The sequence below is a fragment of the Prionailurus bengalensis genome, chromosome E3, assembly GCF_016509475.1.
Source record: "Prionailurus bengalensis isolate Pbe53 chromosome E3, Fcat_Pben_1.1_paternal_pri, whole genome shotgun sequence".
NCBI lineage: Eukaryota > Metazoa > Chordata > Mammalia > Carnivora > Felidae > Prionailurus > Prionailurus bengalensis.
The window spans coordinates 9,312,203-9,334,188 of record NC_057357.1 but is presented as its reverse complement, the minus strand read 5'-3'; the positions used below and the strand labels follow the sequence as shown (position 1 = coordinate 9,334,188).

The window sequence follows — 21,986 nt, the reverse complement described above, 5'->3', positions numbered from 1 at the left end:
TCCCCCCAGAGGCAATTTACATTCCCATCAATACCGCGAGTGTAGCAATGGTGCCTCTACGCTCACCAACACCGGATAGTATCAATTAAAAAAAAATTCTTTTGACAGTCTGACGGGCAAAACGATCTTTCCCTGATTTAATGAGCATCTCCCTGCCTGGGAAGAATGGTTAACGTTTTTTTTTTTTTTTTTCATATGTGTACTGGCCACATGCATTTTTTCCCCAAACCGCCTGTTTGCGTCTCTAGCCCCTGCTTTTATTGGATTGTTTATCTCTTTTTCTTGATGTGTTACTGGTTTTTAGGAGGTCTCTAGATTTGAGGGGGGGGGGGTATTATCTACGTGTCTGTAAATGTGCTGTGACTACACAGCACAGCACTCGGTCGGGTGGTTTTCACTTGGATTCTGAGGTCGTCCAATATTTTTGTCCCCACGTTTCAATTCATTATATCGTGCGGTTTCCCTTTCAGAAAAAAAAAAAAAGGAAAAAAGAAAGACAGAGAAGAAAAAAGAAGTGTAAAGAAACGATAAAAACTGTTAGCACACCCTTTTTTTGGTGTCTTAAATTTGAAAGGTCTGCCATGAGAGTTCTTAATTTTGCTCAGGGTGGAAATAAGTGGTTGGTTTTTTGTTTTTTGTTTTTTCTTTCCTATTATTGTTCCAAATGAAATGTCAGTCCCTGACAGTTTGGTGATTTAGATGTGTTTGTTGGAAAAGGCGCAGGAAAGAAAGGATGGCTTGTGGAAGGATGAAAATGGAATTCAGATCCTCCCGCTTCCGACACCAACAGCTCGGGGTGGGCGGCTAATGAAGGGAAGGCGGAGGCGCTGGGGGCTCCGAGGAGTCACTGCTTCGGGGCAACCGGGAGACGGCCCGGAGTGCCCCCTAACTTCGGCCTGCCCTGGACGGACTTTATTAGGATGACGGACAGCACACCTGTCTGCAGAGTCTGGACTTTGTGCTCCGCTTCCTCCAGCTTTGAGGTGGTGGACATCTGTGTCTCCTGCAGCTTTCTGGAAAGGAAGAGAACAAAGCCAAGCTGGTCATCTCGTTTCCCAACGTGAAGGTCTCGTGTGCTCTGCAGCTCGGTGACCGGCAGCTGGCGAGAGGCACACAATCGGCGGCCGCTGACGGTGGGCGCGCGCCCGCTCCCTGATCTTTGGCGCCCCGACTCTGCACCCACGTAGGACCGAATGTGCAGGGTGCATCCTGACGTGTGCTAACTGACGCAGCCGGTTATCTTAAATGTGACTTGTTCTTCAAATGCCAGATATTAAAAACAACAACAACAACAAAAAAAACCCCAACCATCATCACGAACTCATTGTTTTCCGAAGTTACCCAAGAAGAATGATACATTTCCATTTTGCTGACACAATGAAGGAATTTGTTGGGATAAAGGATGTGCTAATAGATGTGACAGCTGTTCCATGTCTGTTATAATGGAATGCAGATGTGACCGTAATACCTAATGGGTGGTTCTCAATGTCTGAACCCAACATCCCCAGATTTACATTTCCCCTGATCTCCAAATGAATTCCCTGGTCAATAAATAGCATTCCTTGCTCCTCATCTGCAGAGGATGTCTAAAAATAAGTTTATTATTTTTACATCATATGAATAGAACACATGCGCTCATACTAACGAACCTGGGAATATAGAAAAGTAGAAATTACAGCGTTAAAAAAAAAAAAAAAATCACCCAAATCTCCATCACCTATGGAAAAAGCCTGCTCGTGTTTTTCGCATATTCTAATGATAAAACTAATAGAGGCTCCAAGTTAAAAAAGCAAACAATGGGGCGCCTGGGTGGCGCAGTCGGTTAAGCGTCCGACTTCAGCCAGGTCACGATCTCGCGGTCCGTGAGTTCGAGCCCCGCGTCGGGCTCTGGGCTGATGGCTCAGAGCCTGGAGCCTGTTTCCGATTCTGTGTCTCCCTCTCTCTCTGCCCCTCCCCCGTTCATGCTCTGTCTCTCTCTGTCCCAAAAATAAATAAACGTTGAAAAAAAAAAAAAATTTAAAAAAAAAAGCAAACAAAAACAAAACACATGCACAAATATAGACACTCCGATGTAATATACGAGAGCGTAACACACACTCCCCGCCCCTTTGAACACAAAAGGGATCACAGCACGCCGGGCATTCTTGCTCTTCTCCTCATTTCCACACTCTGGAAACATTCTTCCTCATTCTTATTAAATAATTAACGTAACCAGCCTCTGTGGACACTTAGCTTGTTTATCGCCTCTTTCTACTAAACAGTTCTGCAGTGATCATTATGTAGATATTGCCGTGTAATTCTGAGACGGAATCTGTCGGATGAAATGCTAACAGAGGATGTATATGGTCACAGAGTAGATGCAATGTGTTGTTGTTGTTCTGATATTGAGAAACTTCCCCTCCCAAAAAACCTCACTAACTTAAACTCTTGCTAACAATACATGTTTGGTTTTCCTGTGCCAACACTGGATAAAATTAAGCCTAATTTTCCTGCTGAGTAAAGCCGAGCATTTCTCTTTGTATGAACTATCTGTACATCTCCTTGGTGCACTTCGTAGCGCTCAATTTTCCCTATTAATTTCGTAGAGCTCTTATGTGGTGCAAAAATTTCTTCCCAGTTTTTTAATTTTTATTTTTATTTCTTTTCTTCCCAGTTTTTTGATGCTTTTAAAATGTTTATTGTGAGGGGAGCCTGGGTGGTTCAGTGGGTTCAGTGTCTGACTTCGGCTCAGGTCATGATCTCACGGTTCGTGGGCTCGAGCCCCGCGTCGGACTCTGTGCTGACAGCTCAGAGCCTGAAGCCTGCTTCCGATTCTGTGCCTCCCCTCTCTCTGCCCCTCCCCTGCTCGCGCTCTGTCTTTCTCTCTCTCTCAAAAATAAATAAACATTAAAAAAAAGAAAAAAAATGTTTATTATTTATTTTTTTAAAAATTCGGTTTTCAATTAGAAATACCTACTCCAAAGTTACTAAAACCAAAATACTGCCTAAGTTTTCTTCCAGTATGTCCATGATTTAATGATTGATATTTAACCCGAGAGCCATTTCAATTTCTTGGTTGTAAAGAATGAGATGGAAAAAAAAATCTGTTTTCATCCTCCACCCTGAGTGGTCAGCCCGTCGCTTCCAACTTTAAATATAATTCATCCTTTCACCTAGTTTCAAAAGTCAACTTAATAATATCAAATTCCCGGATGAATTTACTTCCACAATTTTCTAACTTTGCTCTGTGCAGCGGTAATCACACTGCATGTGATTCTGTATCACGCATTTTTCACTCCATATCTTGCTGGATGCGCTTGCGTTTCTGGTCTTAATGCAAATTCTACATGACTATTATTGCAAGGGCTGCATACTGTTCCAGTTGGGGGTGGCCCATCTTTACCCCCCATGTCTCTTTGGCAGAGGGCATTTTGATTGCTTGCACCCCGCCCCCACACCCCAGTATCAGTAACATGGTAAGAAACTGCTGTGGCCATAAAGTGCTCTCCTGGGAAGCACGTTTAGGCTGGGTCAAGAATCTGCTCATCTTGGGGCACCTGGGTGCCTCAGTGGGTTAAGCATCTGAGTCTTCATTTTGGCTCAGGTCATGATCTCATGGTGAGTTCGAGCCCTGCACCTGCCCCTGTGTTGAGCTCTGCGCTGACAGTGTGGAGCCTGCTCGGGATTCTCTCTCTCTGCCCCTTCCCCACTCGTGCTCTCTCTCTCAAAATAAATAAGCAAACCTAAAAAAAAAAAAAAAAAGTCTGCTCACCTTTCAGAACCTGGACTCTCTACCTGGCTCCCTTCTTTCCTGGGGGGACTGCACCTGGCCCTGCTCTCCCAGGCCCCGAGGGACTGGCCTTGGTCCCGCAGCCAGGACTTGGGGAGGCAACACAGGAGCATAAAGGGAGGCCAGGGCTGGAGCAGGGGGTTGGGCTCTGGTCCCACCTCTGGGTGACTAGCCGGGACAGCGTGGGCAGATCCCTAATCTGAAGCCCAGTTTCTCGATCTGGAAAATGAGACCGTCCCCTCTTGAGGAATGTTCTGGGCACTCAGTGAGACACCGAGAGGGTGTGGCACACAATGAGTAGGCACTGGGTGAGTGAATTGGGTCTTGTTAGTTTTCATCAGTTTTTACAAGAAATCTAACCTGCATTAAACTGTCCTAACAATATTAAACTCCCCCGTTTGTGGAAAACCTCGGGGCGAGGCAGGCCACCAGAAATCCAACGCCCACAGCAGATGGATGGTGCACTAACATATTTTACTGATATCAGCTGCTCGATATATGAAGCACTGTGAGGTAAAGAAAAGGAGGCAAAAAAAAAAAAAAAAAAAAAAAAAAGCAAGCAAGCAACCAACCAAACAAAACCCCAAGATTTGTGGGTGATGTCAAATATCCAAATTCTTTTCAGAAGGTGTCAGGCGTTGAGCCTGCATCCAAGGGCTTCCCACAGAGGGTGAACCGTCATTCCCTGTCATCTCACTTTCTGCTCAATCCCCGGCCCCAGGTGACCCCAACGGACATACTGTGGCCCCTTAACTACCTGACGCCATCCACCTGTTGGGAAAGACCAACGACTGTCACTCAAGGTAATCCGACAGATCATAGAGTAAGGGACGCCTTTATCCTTCAAACAAAATTCTGCTGAGAGCCCCACAGAACTGCGCTGGTCTCACAGGCCCATCTTCAATACTTCTCGCAAAGTGGGGGCGCCTGGGTGGCTCTGTCAGTCGAGCGTCTGACTTTTGATTTCGGCTCAGGTCATGATCTCACGGTTCGTGAGTTCGAGCCGCACGTCGGGCTCTGTGCTGACAGTGTGGAGCCTGCCTGGGATTCTCTCTCTCCCTCTCTCTCTGTGCCTCCCCTCATTCTTTCTCTCAAAATAAATAAATAAACTTAAAACAAACAAACAAACAAACAGATACTTCTTGCATTGTGAACTTGGGAGGTAAAAAAAAACGTCAAGTGCGGGCAGATGCTGACAGACACTCACCTCTCCTTTTCTGCAAAATCATTTTGTAACTTTTGTTCCTTTTCGAGAGCTATAGTCTCCGCTTGGTTCTTCAGAGTCTGTTCATATTCTCGGATTTTTTCTTTAAGTGCTTTTATCGTAACCTCTGCAGAAAGGGGAAAAAATGATGGTGACACAGGAGCCACAATTCCATGAGGTGACACACACGGGGCTTTTGTAACCTGCTAGGATCGCTGTGTTTTCAACTTTGGCTCCTCAACCCTGACACAAAATCAATGGTTACGAGTCCCTTCGGAGACCTTTTACTCCCTAAATGTTAAATTGAACTTTAAACATTTAGGCTGGGAGGATCAATGGATTTTGCTCAGAAGAAGAGCTATCGTTTCTCCAATACAACTTTAAAAAAAAAGGGGGGGGGGGATCGATGGTAACATAGAATATCATCTTATTGATGAGCTTTAAATTAGTCCTCTACCGAGAGAAGATTAATAATGTTTTTGTGTGGTTGAAGTCTTTCTCTAAAGAAAACAGTTCATGATTGTGCGTGCGTTTTGGAGGAAGCGGTTTTAGCCAAAGTCAGGCGGGTCCACAGACCTCCCCGGCCGTGGGCTCAGCAGGGATGGAACACTACGTGCCAGGTGGGTGCGGCGCAGATCTCTGCTAGAAGGGCGCAGCTGCAGCCTGGGTGCCAAGGGCACCCTCCCCCAGGCCGGAGCCTGGCGGGTGGGGGCTGTGTGTGCAGGGCAGGTGGCACAGGGCCCGGGGGAGCCACATCTGAGGGAGAGCGAGTGCCAGGCGCACGGGTGGCAGTGCTGGACGACGGAGGAGCCCTGCGGTGCTCAGTGCTGGGGACACAAGGGCCCTCCGGGGGCAGGGCCGTCCCTGGAAAGTCTAGCCCTCCCCCTGCCCCCCCGAGTGCATGTTTACAGCCCTCGCTTTCACTACCCAAAACGGAAACGCCGGGGCAGATGTAACGGACAGGGCGGGGTCCTGCCTCAGACCCCTGGCTGGCTCGCTGCACCTGCTCCCTCCCACAGGTACCCGCATATCACCCTCTGTGCCAGACGGTCCCGGGCAGGGCACTGTGGTCCCCGCTCCAATGAGAGGCGAGCTCCTGGGCAACCACGCCTGCCGTGCATAGATCATCTCGTAGAAGGCCAGGCCGAGGAAGGGCTGAGGCACAAACGATCGGAGGAGGCCAGGCAGGCTGACCGGAGAGGCCCAGGTAGGGCTTGTGACAACGAGGCTCGGGGCCCAGGCCGCAGCGCTGGCTGCCAGGTCTTTGCCCAAGTGACAGGGGCCCCTGGCCGTTCAGGTTGTAGCCCACATCCACGCTTACTCCCTGTGCCGCACGGACGTGCCGGCTGAGGCAGGTGCACACCGCTGGGCGGTCAGCACCCGTGTGGCTTAGTGGGTAAGAGCGAACGGCTCTTTTGTTAAGAGAAGCAACTGGCCCTTTTCATTAAGTGGAACCCAAAGGGTTCTCCTTAGAGGGAGAGAGAGGAAATTAAAACCAGTGACCCCATCAGGGCATCTGAAAGAAAAAGAGGGGGGCTTTCTGCCTTTGGGGCTGGCTGTTCGGGGCCTGAAAGAAACACTCTGAGACCCTAATGGCTAGTGATACATACACGTCACTGTCGACCCACAGCGACAGGGCCAAAGTCGGGCAGGAATGAACACTTCCCAAGCGGACACCGCGACAGGTCAACTCTGCGAACACATGCGTGTTCTTTTACGTCAATGATCTCTGTGGCCGTGGGAACGTCTAGCACATCTGCCTTTCACAATTGGTTGGAAAGATCTACGCAGCCCGCGGACCTCCGGGCTCCGTCCAATGCGGTTTCTCAGCGTGACACGGCTATGCTCCTTCCAGAGGAGTCTGCGGCACTAGCTGGAGGCTCCCACTCTGTCTGAGGAGGTCTCTTTGCCATCCCCACCAGGGGTGGGCTGCTCGCTGGCCGACCGACGCTAAGCCAGGGGCCAGCTTGTCCTGGAGCCCCTGGGGCCCCTCTGGGTCCAGGACGGCCCCCTGGGTGTGTCCCAGCAGGATCCCCCACGTGTGAGCCCAGGAGGAGGAAGAACAGCCTGGCAGAGAGAGGATCCCAGCGCTCTGCTCTAATCAGCTGCGCCTGGGCGCCAATGGACTCATCTTTAAAGTTTTTTTTTTTTTTTTCAACGTTTATTTATTTTTGGGACAGAGAGAGACAGAGCATGAACGGGGGAAGGGCAGAGAGAGAGGGAGACACAGAATCAGAAACAGGCTCCAGGCTCTGAGCCATCAGCCCAGAGCCCGACGTGGGGCTCGAACTCACAGACCGCAAGATCGTGACCTGGCTGAAGTCGGACGCTTAACCGACTGCGCCACCCAGGCGCCCCTGGACTCATCTTTAAATGGCGGGGAGAGTTCCAGCACGTGAGAGAGAGATGCCTTTCCCGCAACTTTCTCAGTCTACACCACGGTGGCGATGATAAAAACAAATGATGTACACCCCACCTTTCCAAATCAAGATCCCTGTGTACTGGGAAGTAAAGAGAGGAAGTTGACATTTTTTTGGATGTTGGGAAAATCGGTAAAGATATCAATAGATAAAGAAGCGGGGGGAGTGGGAATTTCTAGAAAAAAACAACGGTGCCTAAGAGTCATTAATATTTGCTGAGTGTTGGGAAAAGTGCTAAACGCCTCCCCAGCACCCCATGTAAGCCTACCCCAATCCTAAGAGGTCAGTATGCAAAAGGAGGATTTTCAAGAGGTGAGATCACGTGATCACTTGCTCAAGGTCTCAGAGGTACACAGTGGCATCGAAGCCTCTCAAACCAGGTCTGTTTGCCTCTGGAGTCTTTGTCTTAAGTTATTTCATTTAAAAAAGCCCATCAGGGGCACCTGGGTGGTTCAGTTGGTTAAGCACCCAACTTCGGCTCTGGTCATGATCTCGCAGTTCATGAGTTCGAGCCCCGCATCGGGCTCTGTGCTGACAGCTCGGAGCCTGGAACCTGTTTTGGATTCTGTGTCTCCCTCTCTCTCTGCCCCCCTGCTCACGCTCTGTCTCTCCATCTCTCTCAAAGTCTCTCAAAGATAAATAAATCCTAAAAAAAAAATGTTTTTTTTTTTTTTTTTTAACTAATATAAAAAAAAAAACCCCATCAGAGGGGTGCCTGGGTGGCTCAGTCAGTTAAGCGTCCAACTTTGGCTCAGGTCATGAGCTCACAGTTCATTGAGTTCGAGCCCTGTGTGGGGCTCTGTGCTGACAGCTCGGAGCCTGGAACCGGGTTCGGATTCTGTGTCTCCCTCTCTCTCTGCCCCTCCCCCGCTCATACTCTGTCTCTGTCTCTCTCTCAAAAATAAACATTAAAAAAAATTTAAAAAAGAAAAAGCCCATCAGATGAGGCCTCTGGGGAGGAGGACACCCCACACTCAGTTACAGCTCCTTGCTGGGCAACTGGCCACCGGGGCGCTGACAGAGCTGTGTGGTGGGGGAAGGGGGCCACGCAGAGCCCCGGGCCCCCCCGCACGTCCTCCAACGAAGCGAAATCGAACTACAGAAAACACACAGGGAGGGCCTGTCAAAATGAGATGTCAGGGGTCACGGGAGGGAAAAAAGAAGCACCTCTTCTTGGACAGTGTGGCGCCCATACCCGGATGTATGCATTTACAGCTTCTCTCTCACCTGCGTGTGGGGGCGGGGCGGGGGAGGCAGCACCTTCTCGCACCTGGATCCCAGCCCACTCAGTCCAACACCTCCCTCTCAAGCGGGACGAAGCTGTGTGGACGCGCCCCAAAGGCTCACTGCTCCCTGTGGAGCCGGATGGAGGTGGGGCCTCGGCTGGTTCTGTCCCCCCACCACGGGGGAAGGGGGGCATCCTCGGGACTGCACCTCGAAGCCTGTCTCGTGGTCTCAGAGCTAAAGGACACTTCAAGGCCCTTCGACAAGTAATCCCGTGTCCAGCCCTCGGGGCGTCTTAGACCCGCTAAGGGGAAGCCCTCCAAGTCGCCCAAGCAGTCGGCCTCCCGCACCCAGCTCCTCCCGCATCTGCTTCGAGAAGGAGCTGTGATTTGTGATTTTCGAGAAGGAGCTGAACACAGCTGGATTTTAGGTGCAGGGGGGGACTCTGTCCTTCCCTGACAGGAAAAGCCGGGCAACCTCTGCCCTCTCTGCCGGGGCTGACGGCCGGGCGGCCACGCCACGGGGTTGTTCCCTCTCATTAAACTCGTAACAAACAGGCGCCGCCGACAAGGGGGCGGTGGGGCTTAGGCACGCGGGCTTGAAGGATGCGTCTGAAGCCTTCGTGTCCCGGCAGCCATCGCTAACTGACTTCCTGGATGGGGCCCTTTGATCACAAGCTGGCTCTCTGGCAGGTGTCGCCCGCAGGCGACACGGTGGCCTTTTGAAAGGCGGATCCTATAGCAGGATGATCCAGAAAGAATGTTAAAGAATCCCGGCCGGTCCTGTCACAGGGCCAGAAAATCATATGTAGCTATGGCGCTGAGGAAAAGTTCCACCTCCCAACAGCTAAGCGTCACCATTCTGTCTCTTCAATGAGGCCGATGGGGGCCCCACCCGGCCTTCGCGTTGTGTAGCCCGGTTCGAGCTCAGCTCGTCGCAACAGGGTGGGGAAGGCAATTAGCAGCAGGGAAAAAAGAAAGAAAAGACAGAGCGGAGCGCACAGTGCATCTCCCACCAACCTTGGTTTTTCACTTCAGCAAATTCCTTGTTGTACTCTTCCAGAGTTTCCCGCAGCTTCTGGTTCTCTGTTTCAATGTCGTGCAGACGCTGCACTTTGAGCTGGAGTTGCTGCCCGAGGTCCAGAGCCGGCACGGGATCTGCGGGAGGGGAAAAGGCGCGTCACCCCCACTCTGGACACAAGACGAGCCACTTTCACGGTCACACGGAGGCTCGGGGCAGGCCAACCGGGGTGCCCAGGGAGTCGCCCCCCCCCCCCCCCCCCCGCCGCTGGCTCCCCACGGGCTGCCACCGCTTGCCAGAGGCCAAGGCACCTGTGGCCTCAACACCCCCTGTCTGCCCCCAAGCCCCCAGCGGAGCCCCGGGCCCCACAGCTGGCTGGTTGGGGTCGCTCCTCTGCGGCCTACCAAGGACGTGTGTGCAGAGCCACCCCCCGGGGCCGCAGCATATGGACTCGGCCTGGGAACGGCTGGGATTTGCCCACTGCTCTGGCATGGTATGACACCGGAAGGACTTCTCGGTCCTTGATCTGACGGACAGGAAGGGGATGCATGTGGTGACGGCAAGTGGAGGAGCCCCGGGAAGTCAACCCCGTACCGAGAGCCGCGCCTGCAGGATGGACAGTGTGTGCGGAGGTGCCACAAGCCTCAAGTTTCCCTTAATTCTTACGAAGTTGGAAATAACACCTGATACTCCGAGAGCGTCTTGCCGTCATGAGCTACCCTGATGGACATTACCTCACTTGAGCCTCACAGCAATCACGGGAAGAGGATGTGCGGGCCAAAGCGCCGGTAAGCGCAGGGACTTGCCCGAGGGTTCCCGGCTAGTGAGCGGACAGAAAGAACTCGAACCCAGTCTGTTAACTCCATGTGACCATCCTCCCAGTGAGGAAGGTTCCCTGGTGGAGCGGAGGACATCAACGAGGGCTTCATACGAGGCCACCCTATATAGGGCATGATGGCTCCCCATCACCGTCCTCCTTTACCAGGGAAGGGTGCTCCGAGGGGGAGTTGGGGCTCAGCACGTGGTGCTCTGGCTTCTGCTTTTCCCGAGACACAGCTGGTGACCCGGCCCAGTGTGAGCCTGCCCAGGCCAGGGGGCCGGCCAGCAGGGGGAAGGGGGAGGGAGCACCGCACTCCTGATTATAGTAGGGACGGGACGAGACAGCACCTGGGCTGGCTAGGTGAGGTCCTGTGGCCAATTCAACATACAACCTGCCATCAGATTTACTTACAAAAAACTGGATTTTAACCTAAAATTAGAGATTGCAGACACACGGAATTGAAAATACGGACTCCTGGTCTTTGACTTTATCATTAATTCAGCCCGAAATGGAGAGGCGTTAAATGTTCTTCTGGCGTCGATCGGATCTTTTGTTTCTCCTTCTGCCTAAAAGGCACGTCTGGGCACCTGCTGGGCACTAGCGGAACACTCTGCCCTAGCGTTCTCAGCCCCGTCAGAGAGAAGTATCTAAGTCCGCTGGGCTTAGAAGAGATTATTGAAGATATTTCTGGAATGGACGCCAGCATCACTTGTGAGGTGGCTGCGAAGATTTAGTCTCTGGTTGAGGAATGCTAAACACCGAGCCCAGTGGATCCGCAAGGGTGTATATTCAAGAGCTCACTTAATTTTCAAATACCAGAGTCATTAATTTTTCAGACCACCCTCAGTTCCTGGAAGCGAGGGTAGATCTCCCGTGCCTCAGTCGGCCAGTCCGCCGGGAGCCAGGAACTCCGTGAGATGCCAACGCCTTTGCAGAGTTTACAAAAGGCAGGCTCTGGGATCTGTCCAGCACAACAGTGGGCCTGCGCGTGGGGCTTAACATAACACTGTCCATCACGTGACGCCCCTGGCCACTGGGCATTTATTCTGTGTGTATATACAGTTTATGACTACACCACTTTCTCATTTGTGGCTTTTCATTCTTATTTTAATCAGCATTAAAATATTTACATTAAATTAGGTTTCAAAAGCTATTTTGGGGAAGTAGGGGTAGCAATAGCACTAGAGACTGAATTCCTCAGAACATTCCAGGTGCAGTTTTTTGGTTGTGTTTGTTCATTTCAAGATCTTTCCAGGGTAGGCTCCTATGCGCCCCACACTCCCCCAACCTCTACCTTTTTTACCCTTCTCCCTATGGCCTCACACTGGGCCACTGGCCTGCAGAAAACAAACAGCCTGCCCACAGCCACCTTCGTATACAACTACAATGTGAACTTGACCCCGAGGTCAGAGAAGGATTGAGAAGAAGAACTGTTGCACTTGGACAAAATTCTATTAACGTTCGCGCATGTAGGCTTTGTGGCACGACAGCCAGCACAAATTGTATTTTTGAAGAGCCAAGCTAGTATACTGCCCTTTCCTTCCCTAAAATTTCTGTCGACAACTTTTCTAGCCCATTCCTTTTAAAAGGCCAGGACCCACCGTGTCTGCTTCGAATAGAAAATCGCTTCTCTCGTTCGATCGAGGGAGGAACTCAGTGACACATAAAAATAACATGCACGTTATCAAGTGAATGGTAACTAGACCTTTAGACGAATTTTCAAAGCCTTCTATTGTAAATGAAAATTCTGGCAATCTCATAATTATTCATTAGGCATGTATATTTAATTTAACACTATTAAAGGTTAATGCCTAAGTAGCAAAACTGGTCACAGAATAAAGAATGAACCGAATGTTCCAACATCCCCGTGCATTAAGCTTCAAACTTTACTACAGTACAGCTGGATGGCTATATGCCTACAGCATTTGAATATTGTTTTGGATTATGTAAAAGGCGTTGCTAAAGTACCTCTTAGGCTTAATTTTTATTACTTGTATTAAAGGAACAGCTAATTACCACATGACAATATAATGACTCTAGCATGTTTGGGCTGGAGACCAAAACAATGAATCCCGACATGCCAAACCCCAACCTGCATGTTAATCTAGGGGAAATCATGGCTTTTTGTCTTGTTAATGACTCCCCGTGCCATTAAACCCCACACAAGCATTGTTGGGTCTCATTCTGAACGTCACAAGCCTCCAACCTCAGCAGCTCAATTAGGGAATTGTCTGGGGGAGGCCAGAGAACACACCCAAGCGAGGAACAGGAACACAGCAAATCCTGCAACCCGGCTGCCGGGCCTCCTCCAACTCAACACGCTTTACCGTCAGTTCCATCCACCCAACGTGACAAACTTGCCAAGTGTTTTACAGCCATCCAACAGTTAATTCCTAAAACACTCTTGGAGGCATTGCATAGCTCATCACGCAGCCCCGGACTCAGAACGTAACTACAACAAACAACAACAATACCATCACCTGTATTTATTCAGCACCTTCTCCCAAGTACTCGTAACAGGACCTCATTAATTCCAGCATCACAGTCAGAGGGGAAAGGGGGCGCCGGCATCCCACCCGGGGACAGGGGGAGGAGAGACGCCACCTGGGCAAACAGGCACGCACAATTCTAATTAAGATTTCTGCTTCCCGAACCACCAGTCACCTAAATTACACTGTCTCGTCGAGTACTAATTTAACAAGTATTTCCTACTCATCTGTCTGCGCCAGGCCCGGCCCAGGTGATTCAGCTGGGACCATGCCTCACAGTAGAGAGAAACCAAGTTCACAAATGACAAAGGGAAAGCAAGGAGGGCCACCCGGAAGATCGGATGAGGGGAAGACCACTCCCAGATGGAGAAACTGGCAAAGGTAAACTTTTTTTGTATTTTTTTTTTTTTTTTTTTAAAGAGGAGACAGAATTTCGACCCATGGAGACCGTGGTGCGATTAGTCCCTGTGGAAGATGCAGCAAAGGGAAGATCAAGGAGCAGAGAAGTGCCAGGCACGGCCAAAGGAACACTTCAGTCCGAATGCAGGCACCCACGTACATTCGATGACGTCAGGAATGTTCTAGGTGCTGGCGGGGGTGGGAGGGGGGAATCACGGTGGCAAAAAGACAAAATCCTTGCTCCCAAGGCTTGACATTCTCCTGAAGTGTAGGAAACCGACAAAAAAAGCACAACTAAACAAAACAGAATACTTTCAAGTACTGCCAAGCAGGAGTAAGAGAGGAAACGGGGTGTGGGAACGGGGAATGGGTCCTGGAGACAGACGGACAGGGAGGGCCTCTTGGAAGAGGTGACGTGGAGATTAAGATCTGTGTGGCAAAGGGGAGAAACTCTGAAGCTTCTTGGCAGAAGGAAGGGCAGTGCAAAGGCCCAGAGGTGAGTATGAATGTGTCATATTCCAGGCACAGAGGGAAGCCGGTAAGGCTGCAATGAAGGGGAGAGAGTAACTAGGGACATGTCGTCCGTGAGGCCTGTGCTCAAGGATATGAACAAAGTTAAGGAGAGAAATAAAAGATATAAAGAAGAATCAAATTGAATTCCGGAGCTGAAAACACCATGTTTGAAGTGCCCTCCTGGTGGCACGTTGGTCTCTTAAAAATACAATGTCTGAACCAAGTCTGTATTCAACTCTACTCCCGATGGGAAAACCCACCAGAGAAGAGGCTTCTTCCGAGGTGAGCCACTGGGGCATGAGAAGAAAACTGCAGGACGCTGAACCAAAAAAAGTTTTGTCGGTTTAGTGGTGAAGTATTTAAGAGTTTTACGCTTCAAGATGAGTTATACAATTTTCTTTTGAAAATCCAAGAGTTCCAAATTAGCTGCCCTGATCGCTGATGGCAAATGGCTATCAGTAATTGCTGCCTGAGAGGCATTTCTGAAAAAACAAACACATAAACTATGTCTTTGAAGTGGATGTGATGGTTTAACACTTAGTGGCAAAAAAACCACTTCTTGAAAGATACTCATGCTATAGTGACAGCATTTTAGTAGCAGATATTTGGAAACATTCTCATCATCGTCTAAACTTATTCAGGGGTGCCTTGGTGGCTCAGTTGGTTAAGCATCTGACTTCGGCTCAGGTCACGATCTCACAACTCGTGGGTTCGAGCCCTGCGTCGGGCTCTGTGCTGACAGCTCAGAGCCTGGATCCTGTTTCGGATTCTGGGTCTCTGTCTCTCTCTGCCCCTCCCCTGCTCGTGCTCTGTCCCTCTCTCTCTCAAAAGTAAATAAACATAAAAAAAAAATAAACTTGTGGTCAAAGACAACATCCTTTACAAAAATGTCTCAACCACTAAAAATTTCTGCAAAAAACGCAAAGAGGCAGGATAATATGGGGGAGGGGAGAGATCAGCTAATAAAAACAGAACCAGAAATGACAAGAGATAATGGGATTTGTTGACAAAAACTAAAACAGCTATTATAAGTCTGCTTGAGGATTTAAAGAAAAATAAGAACACACTAAGGAGAGAAATGGAAGAGACAAAGAAGAGAATGGAATTCTAGAGCTTGAAATACAACATCAGAAATGAAAAACTTCCCTAGACTTGGCTTAACACTGGATTAGACACTGCAAAAGAAAAAAAAGGTTAGTAAATTCAAAGACAAGATCATAGAAACTGTCTGAACAGAAACATGAAGAAAAGACTGAAAAAAAAGTTACTAAAACCTCAGCAACCTGTGGAATGGTATCAGGTAATCTAACATACCTGTCCTAGAGAGGAGCAGCAGGTGTATTTGAAGAAATAGTGGTGAAATTTGCCAAATCTGGTAGAAGTTATAAAGCTAAAACTCCAAGAAACTCAACAAACTACAAACATGATAAACACAGAACACCAATAAACATGATCAAACTGCTGGAAAGAAGAATAAAAAGGCAATCTTAAAAGCCAGAGAAAAGAAGACTCATTCTAGACAGGGGAAGAAAGATACAACTAACTGGAGATGTCCTGTCAGAAATAAAGTGGGTCAGTCCTGAGAGAAAAAAAACAAAACCCAAAGTTGCCAACATACAGTTTTATACCCAACAAAAATACCTTTCAGAAATGTAAGGTAGAGGTTTTTCCCTCCCCCCACTATTTTAAATGAACAAAAGGTGGCAGAATTCACTGTCAGTGTGCCTCTACTATAAGAAAAATGAAAGAAAATGGTGCCAGATGGAAACCTGGATGTGCACAAAGGAATAAACAACACCAGAAATTATAATTATGTAGGTGAAAATAAAATACTACTTTTTTCATTTTTAATTTCCTGAAAAGACTATTTAAAAGCAAAAACGGTAGCGCTCGGTTTGGCAGCACATGGAATGACACAGAGAAGAGCGCATGGCCTCCATGCAAGGATGACCCACAAATTCATGAATGTTCCATATTTTTCTAATGTGAAAAAAAAGAAAAAATAGTAACACCGTATTGTAGGGTTATAACCAATGTAGAAGTAAAATGAATAGTGATACACAAAGGACTGGAGGGAGAAAATAAGTGTACTAGAAGATTCTTACACTGTATGTAAAATAGTATAATATTATTTGAAGGTACAGTGTAATAAATTAAAGATGCTGACTGTAAAGCCTAAGAAAATAAGACAAAGAGTTATAGCGAATAAGACAATTGGGGAGACAAAATAAGATCATAAAAATAATCAAATGAAAGTAGAAAAATATAACAAAAACATGTGACACAAGTAGAAAACAGTGAGATGGAAGATTTAAACCCAACTTTACCTATAATTACATCAAATGTAAAAGATCTAACATTCCACTTAAAAAGAAGATTATTGGACTAGATAATAAAGGAAGGCATAGCTGTTTACAAGAAATGCAATTTAAACATAATAACAAAAATAGGTTAATAGGAAAAGGGCAGAAAAAGATATAATATGAAAACACTAATCAAAAAAAAAACTGGAGTGCCTAAATTAAAATCAAAGGAAACTTTAGGACATGAAATATTACTAGGGATAAAGAAAACCACTGTACAAAACTTAGAGAACTGAATCATTGACAAGCTATCACAATCCTAAAGATATACACACCCCAAAACGAAGCTTCAAAAGCATGAATCAAAAATTGAAAGAACTGAAAGGAGAAAAAAAATGCACATTAATGAAGGTTTCAAAACTCTGTTCTCATTAACAGGACAACTAGATACAAAATCAGTATGGATACAAAATGCTTGAACAACACTATCAACCAACCTGACCTGATTACCATTTATAGAACACTCCACTCAAAAACTACAGAATATTCATTCTCTTCAAGTGCACACACTCATAGGGACAGAACATATACTAGATCATATACATGCAATGCATGTCTTGCAACCACAATGGAATAAATCAATGCTCTAACCCCTCAACACCACTTTAAGAAAGCTGATAAAGACGAGTGGATATAACCCAAAGTAAGTAGAAATTAGTAAATAATAAGAAAAGAGAGTAATAAAACTTAAATGGGGGGGGAGGAGAAAAAGTAAGGCAAGCAAAAACTGGTTCTTAAGAAAATAATCACTATAATTGAGAAGACTCTAGCCAGGATGATCAAAGGGAAAAAGAGAGAATCCACAGATTCTAAGATCAGGAATGAAAAAGGGGGCATCACTACACATCCAACAGATATTTTAAAGATAACAAAATATTATGAATAGCATTATGCCAATAAACTGGATAATTTACATGAAATGGATCATTTCTTGAAAAATTACCAAAAACAGACCCAAGAGGAAATAAAAAATCTTAATAGTCATATAAATGTTAAAGATGTTAAATTTGTAATGAAAAACCTTGCACCAAAGAAAACCCCAGGCACAGACAGATTCACTGGTAAACTAGAGAAGTTTTAGGGAAGAATAATAGATATCTTCCATAAACCCTTTCAGCAAATAGGGGAAGAGGCAGCACTTCTCAATTCATCTTGTAAGACCAGCATTATCTTGATACCAAAACTCAATAAAGAGTTTAAAAGGAAAAACAAAAACAAAAACAAAAAACAACCAAACAAGCAAAAAAACTAAAGTCCTATATTCCTTATGAACTTAAATGCAAAAGTCCTTAATAAAATATTAGCAAACTGAATCCAGCTAATTCATAACAAAGTTAAGATTTATCCTAGGAATATTAGGCTGGATTAACATTAAGCAATGAATCAAATGATTTCACCATATTAATAAAGGAGAAAAATCGTATGATCATCTCAACAGATGCAAGAAAAAATCTGACAAGATTCAATATTCACTCATGACAAAAACTCTCAGCAAACTAGGAATAGAAGGGCATTTTCTCAACCTTATAAAAGAGTCTACAACCCCCCCCCCCCGCCCCACAGTTAATATCATACTTAATGGTGAAAGACTGAATGCTTTTCCATCAAGTTGGGACCAATGTGATATGTCTGCTTTCTCCACTTCTGTTCACTGTCATACTTGAGGTCCTAGCCAGTACAAAAGAAAAAAAAAAAGGCGGAGGGGGGTGGGGAAGCAAGAAAAAGAAATATTTGATATTACAGATTGGAAACCAATGTGGATACAGAAAACTTCAGTTAACACTGTCAACCGATTTGACCTAACTGATATTTATGGAACATGTTGCCCAATAACTACAAAGCACACAATCTCTTCAGGATGGAATGTCCTAAGGAATCTACAAAAAAAACCTTCGAGAATAAGTGAGTTTGAAAAAGCCACGGACACAGTATTATTATATAAAAACTAACTGCATTAAAAAAAAGTTTATTTATTTTTGAAATAAAGAGCATGAGCGGGGGGAGGGTCAGAGAGAGAGAGAGAGAGAGAGAGAAGATGAATGAATGAGTAAATGAATCCCAAGCAGGCTCTGTGCTGTCAGTGTAGATTCCAGCATTGGGCTCGATCCCATCAACTGGGAGATCATGACCTGAGCTGAAATTAAGAGCGGGATGCTCAACCGATTGAGCCACCCAGGCACTGCTAAAAATTAACTGCATTTCTATATAAAAATGACAACTGGAAAAGAAGATTATGAAGAAAACCCTATTTACTATATCATCCAAAAACATGACCAACTTGGGGATATGCTGGACAAGATATGTGCCAGGTTAGTATGTTGAAAACTATAAACTATTGGTGAGGGACATTACAGAAGACCTAAATAAATAAACCATGCTTGAACTGAAAGATTTCGATAGGGGTAAGTTATCAATTTTCCTCAGATTATCGACAGATACAGTGGAACCCTGATAAAAGTCCTTGGAAACACGTTTGTAAAAATTGACAAATTAAATCTATAATTTATACTGAAATTCACCTAGCCAAACAATTTTTTAAAAGAAGACCAAAGATAAAGGACTTATATTACCTGATTTTAAGACTGATAAGCCACAGTAACCAAGATAGTGTGACATTAACATAAGGAAAGATACACAGATCAATGGAGTAAAATAGAGGCTCCAGAAAAATATCTCACACATAGCGTCCATTAATGTTCAATGAAACTTGGCCCAACCTCACACCATACATGAAAGTTAACTCAAAATGTTTACAGGCCTAGAGGTAAAAGATAAAATCATACCACTTTGCTCAAAAAACACAAGAGAAGAAAATTATAACTAAAGCAGTGACTCCTCAGAACATAAAAAGGAACAACCAACAAATAATAATAACCTGGACTTTTATTAAAATAAAACCTTATCCTCATATGGGGAAAAAACATTTGCAGTGCATATATTTGAGAAAGGACTTGTATCTAGAATATGTTAAACATTTACAACTCAGCACGACATTCCTTTTTTTTAACGGGCAAAAGATTTTAAACCCTAGCGAAGATCTAAGAATGACCAAAAGGCACATGAAAAAATAGCATCATCAGTCGTCAGGAAAATGCTAATTAAAATCGCAACAAAACACGCCATGTGGAAAGTCGAAGAGACCGAAAGGAACAACTGATGGAGGGAACATGGAGCAAATGCAACTCCTTCTGGTTTCTCACTGGGGATAAAACGACACCGCTACTTGGAAAAGGACAGTTTGGCAGTTTCTTATCAAGCTAACCACAACCTGCCCTAGGTCTGAGCAATTCTAGCCCTAAATCCTAGCCCGTTTAAAATGTATGTCCAGGGGAGCCTGGGTGGCTCAGTTGGGTAAGCATCTGACTCTTGATTCGGGCTCAGGTCATGATCTCGCGGTTCGAGGGTTCAAGCCCCACGTCGGGCTCTGACAGTGCAGAGCCTGCTTGGGATTCTGTCCCCCTGTCTCTCTGTTGCTCCTCTACATACGCGTGCGTGCGTTCTCTCTCTCAAAATAAATCATAAATAAATGAAATGTACATGAGTGCTTATAGCGGGCCAAATACAACAGCCCCACGCTGGAAACAACCTGAATGTCCGTCAGCAGACGGATGGATAAGCACGTTGTACTATCCCATAGAATGGAACACCATTCGGCAATGACAAGGAAAGGACTGTGATACAGACGAATGACACAGATGAATCCCCAGCATACCATGCTGAGGGGAGGAAGCCAGACACATCAGAGAACATACCCAAAGACTCCCTTATGCGAAATGCCAGAAATGGCCAATCTCATCGAAAGCGACAGAAAGCAGATCAGCAGTTGTTGGGGTCTGAGATCATCAGGGAACTTTTGAGGCGATGGATATGATCCATATCCAGGCTCTGAGGGTGGCCACACTATCAAATTATATACATAAAACAGGTGCGTTTTATCATATGCAAATCATGCCTCCATCAAGTTGACTTTGAAGTATGATTTTTTTCATGAGAGCAAAGTTTTTTGTACTGCTGATAAAATACAAATGTGAAGTTGCTTTTACTCTTCACCACATCCTTCTAATTCCATTTTTAGCATATGTCTTACAGTGTATTTAATACGTTTCTGTAATTACACGTGTGTTATCATTTAAACAAGTACATACATAAGCATACGCTGGGGGTATGAATTCAGGATTTGGGGCACATGAACAAAAGTGGTTTGGACACCACTGACTTAGACCTGTCTGGCTGCTGTGCTGGACAGGAGAAGGGGGAGCAAAGAGACAGGAGAGGTCACAGTGGCCTGGATGAGGGTGGTAATAGCTGATGTGCATCAGGGCGAATTTGGGATACCCTCTGGAGGTCAGGTCGGCAGGACTCACTGATGGACTGATACAGGCGTGAGGGAAAGAAAGGATTCCAGGCTGACTCCCTGGGTGATGCTCTTTCCCTTCCTCGGAAGGTTGGGGGGGGGCACGCGGGGGAGGGGCAGGGAATCAACCGGCGGAATTTGGGTGCATAACACACATTGGAAGTCCCTTAGGGAGGGGCACCTGGGTGGTTCAGTCAGGTTGAGCGTCAGAACTCTTGATTTCAGCTCATGGTTCATGAGATCAAGCCCCACATCGAGCTCTGGGCTAACGGCACAGAGCCTGCTTTGGATTTCCTCCCTCTCTCTCTGCACCTCCCCTGCTCATGATCTCTCTCTCGCTCTCTCAAAATAAATAAACAAACTTAAAAAGAAAAGTCACTTAGGGAGAGAACGTAAATGGTGAAAAGAAAAAGGCTAAGCAGAGACTGGGATCTGTCCCCCCATTCAGAGCCTGGCCAGGAAGAGAGGCGGCCGTGACGCTGGGGGAGGGTCGCAGGTGGTCGGGGGCCGGAGGGTGGTCAGCAGGCATTACCGACTCTCAGAGTCTTAGAGAGGTGGCCAGTGGCTGAAGACGTCCCGCTCCTCTGATCACGTGTATTTTCTCGCGCACCAGGAGGGGTGCGGAGATCAGGGTGGAAAGACGGTATGACTAGTACCCGTATGGGGAAGAGGGCGATGAGGCTGGGCCGGTCTATGCTCCTTACGCTTTGCGTAAACTGACTTCCCTGGTCTTCCTCTCCTTTTGAGTTCTCTGAGTCACCATAAAAGAAGCCCTGGCGCGCTCCCATAAAACGTGGCAGTCTTGGTGCAGGGAACTTCTGGAGGGAGGAGGATGCCACGGGACTTCATGGAGAGCGAGCGGCAGAGGCTGGGAAGCAGGGCTTCCGATTGGCTGGGGCCGATTGGCTGGGGCCGATTGGCTGGGGCCGATTGGCTGGGGCCGAGGTGCGCCGGGAAGGGTGTGGACAGGCTGGTGGCGAGCTGCTTCTCCACATACACCGCGAGGGCTGGAAAGAACGACCTTGCTAAATCCAAGCCCACGTCTGCGCAGAGAGCTCTGCGGGCGACGGGGCCCCCCGCCACCATCGGAGGGCGAATGTGCCCCTGTGAGTGCCATCCCTGCGATGACATCACAGCGTGGCAGACGCTACTTTTCGCCGGGGCACTCTAGGCTAATGTAATCATACGATTACATAATTAACCCAGCTGTCTCATTAAGAAAATCAACTGGAATTCAGGGCATAATTAGTCATACAGCAATTAGCATGCTGATGAGCAACTGATGAAAAGCTGTCTAGATATGAAGTGTGCCAGGACCACCCCGGCTATGGCTAAGGGGGGAAGAGGCGCCACACCTCCCCACGCCAGGGAACCCAGGATCCCCAAGTCCCGGCTCACGCGTTCCCGCACG

General features: G+C 47.0%; 1 protein-coding gene across 9 annotated transcripts in view; it reads right to left on the bottom strand.

Annotated features, from left to right (window-relative positions):
- The window catches only part of CUX1 (cut like homeobox 1), a 377,056-nt gene that overhangs the window by 141,080 nt on the left and 213,990 nt on the right, over positions 1–21,986 (bottom strand). For all 9 annotated transcript variants that reach the window (XM_043559788.1, XM_043559789.1, XM_043559791.1 and 6 more), the window contains exons 5-7: positions 9,637–9,774; positions 4,977–5,100; positions 937–1,013 (exon numbers count right to left, since the gene is read on the bottom strand). In XM_043559788.1, coding sequence (XP_043415723.1) covers positions 937–1,013; positions 4,977–5,100; positions 9,637–9,774 — 339 coding nt within the window. The remainder of the gene's footprint in view (positions 1–936; positions 1,014–4,976; positions 5,101–9,636; positions 9,775–21,986) is intronic.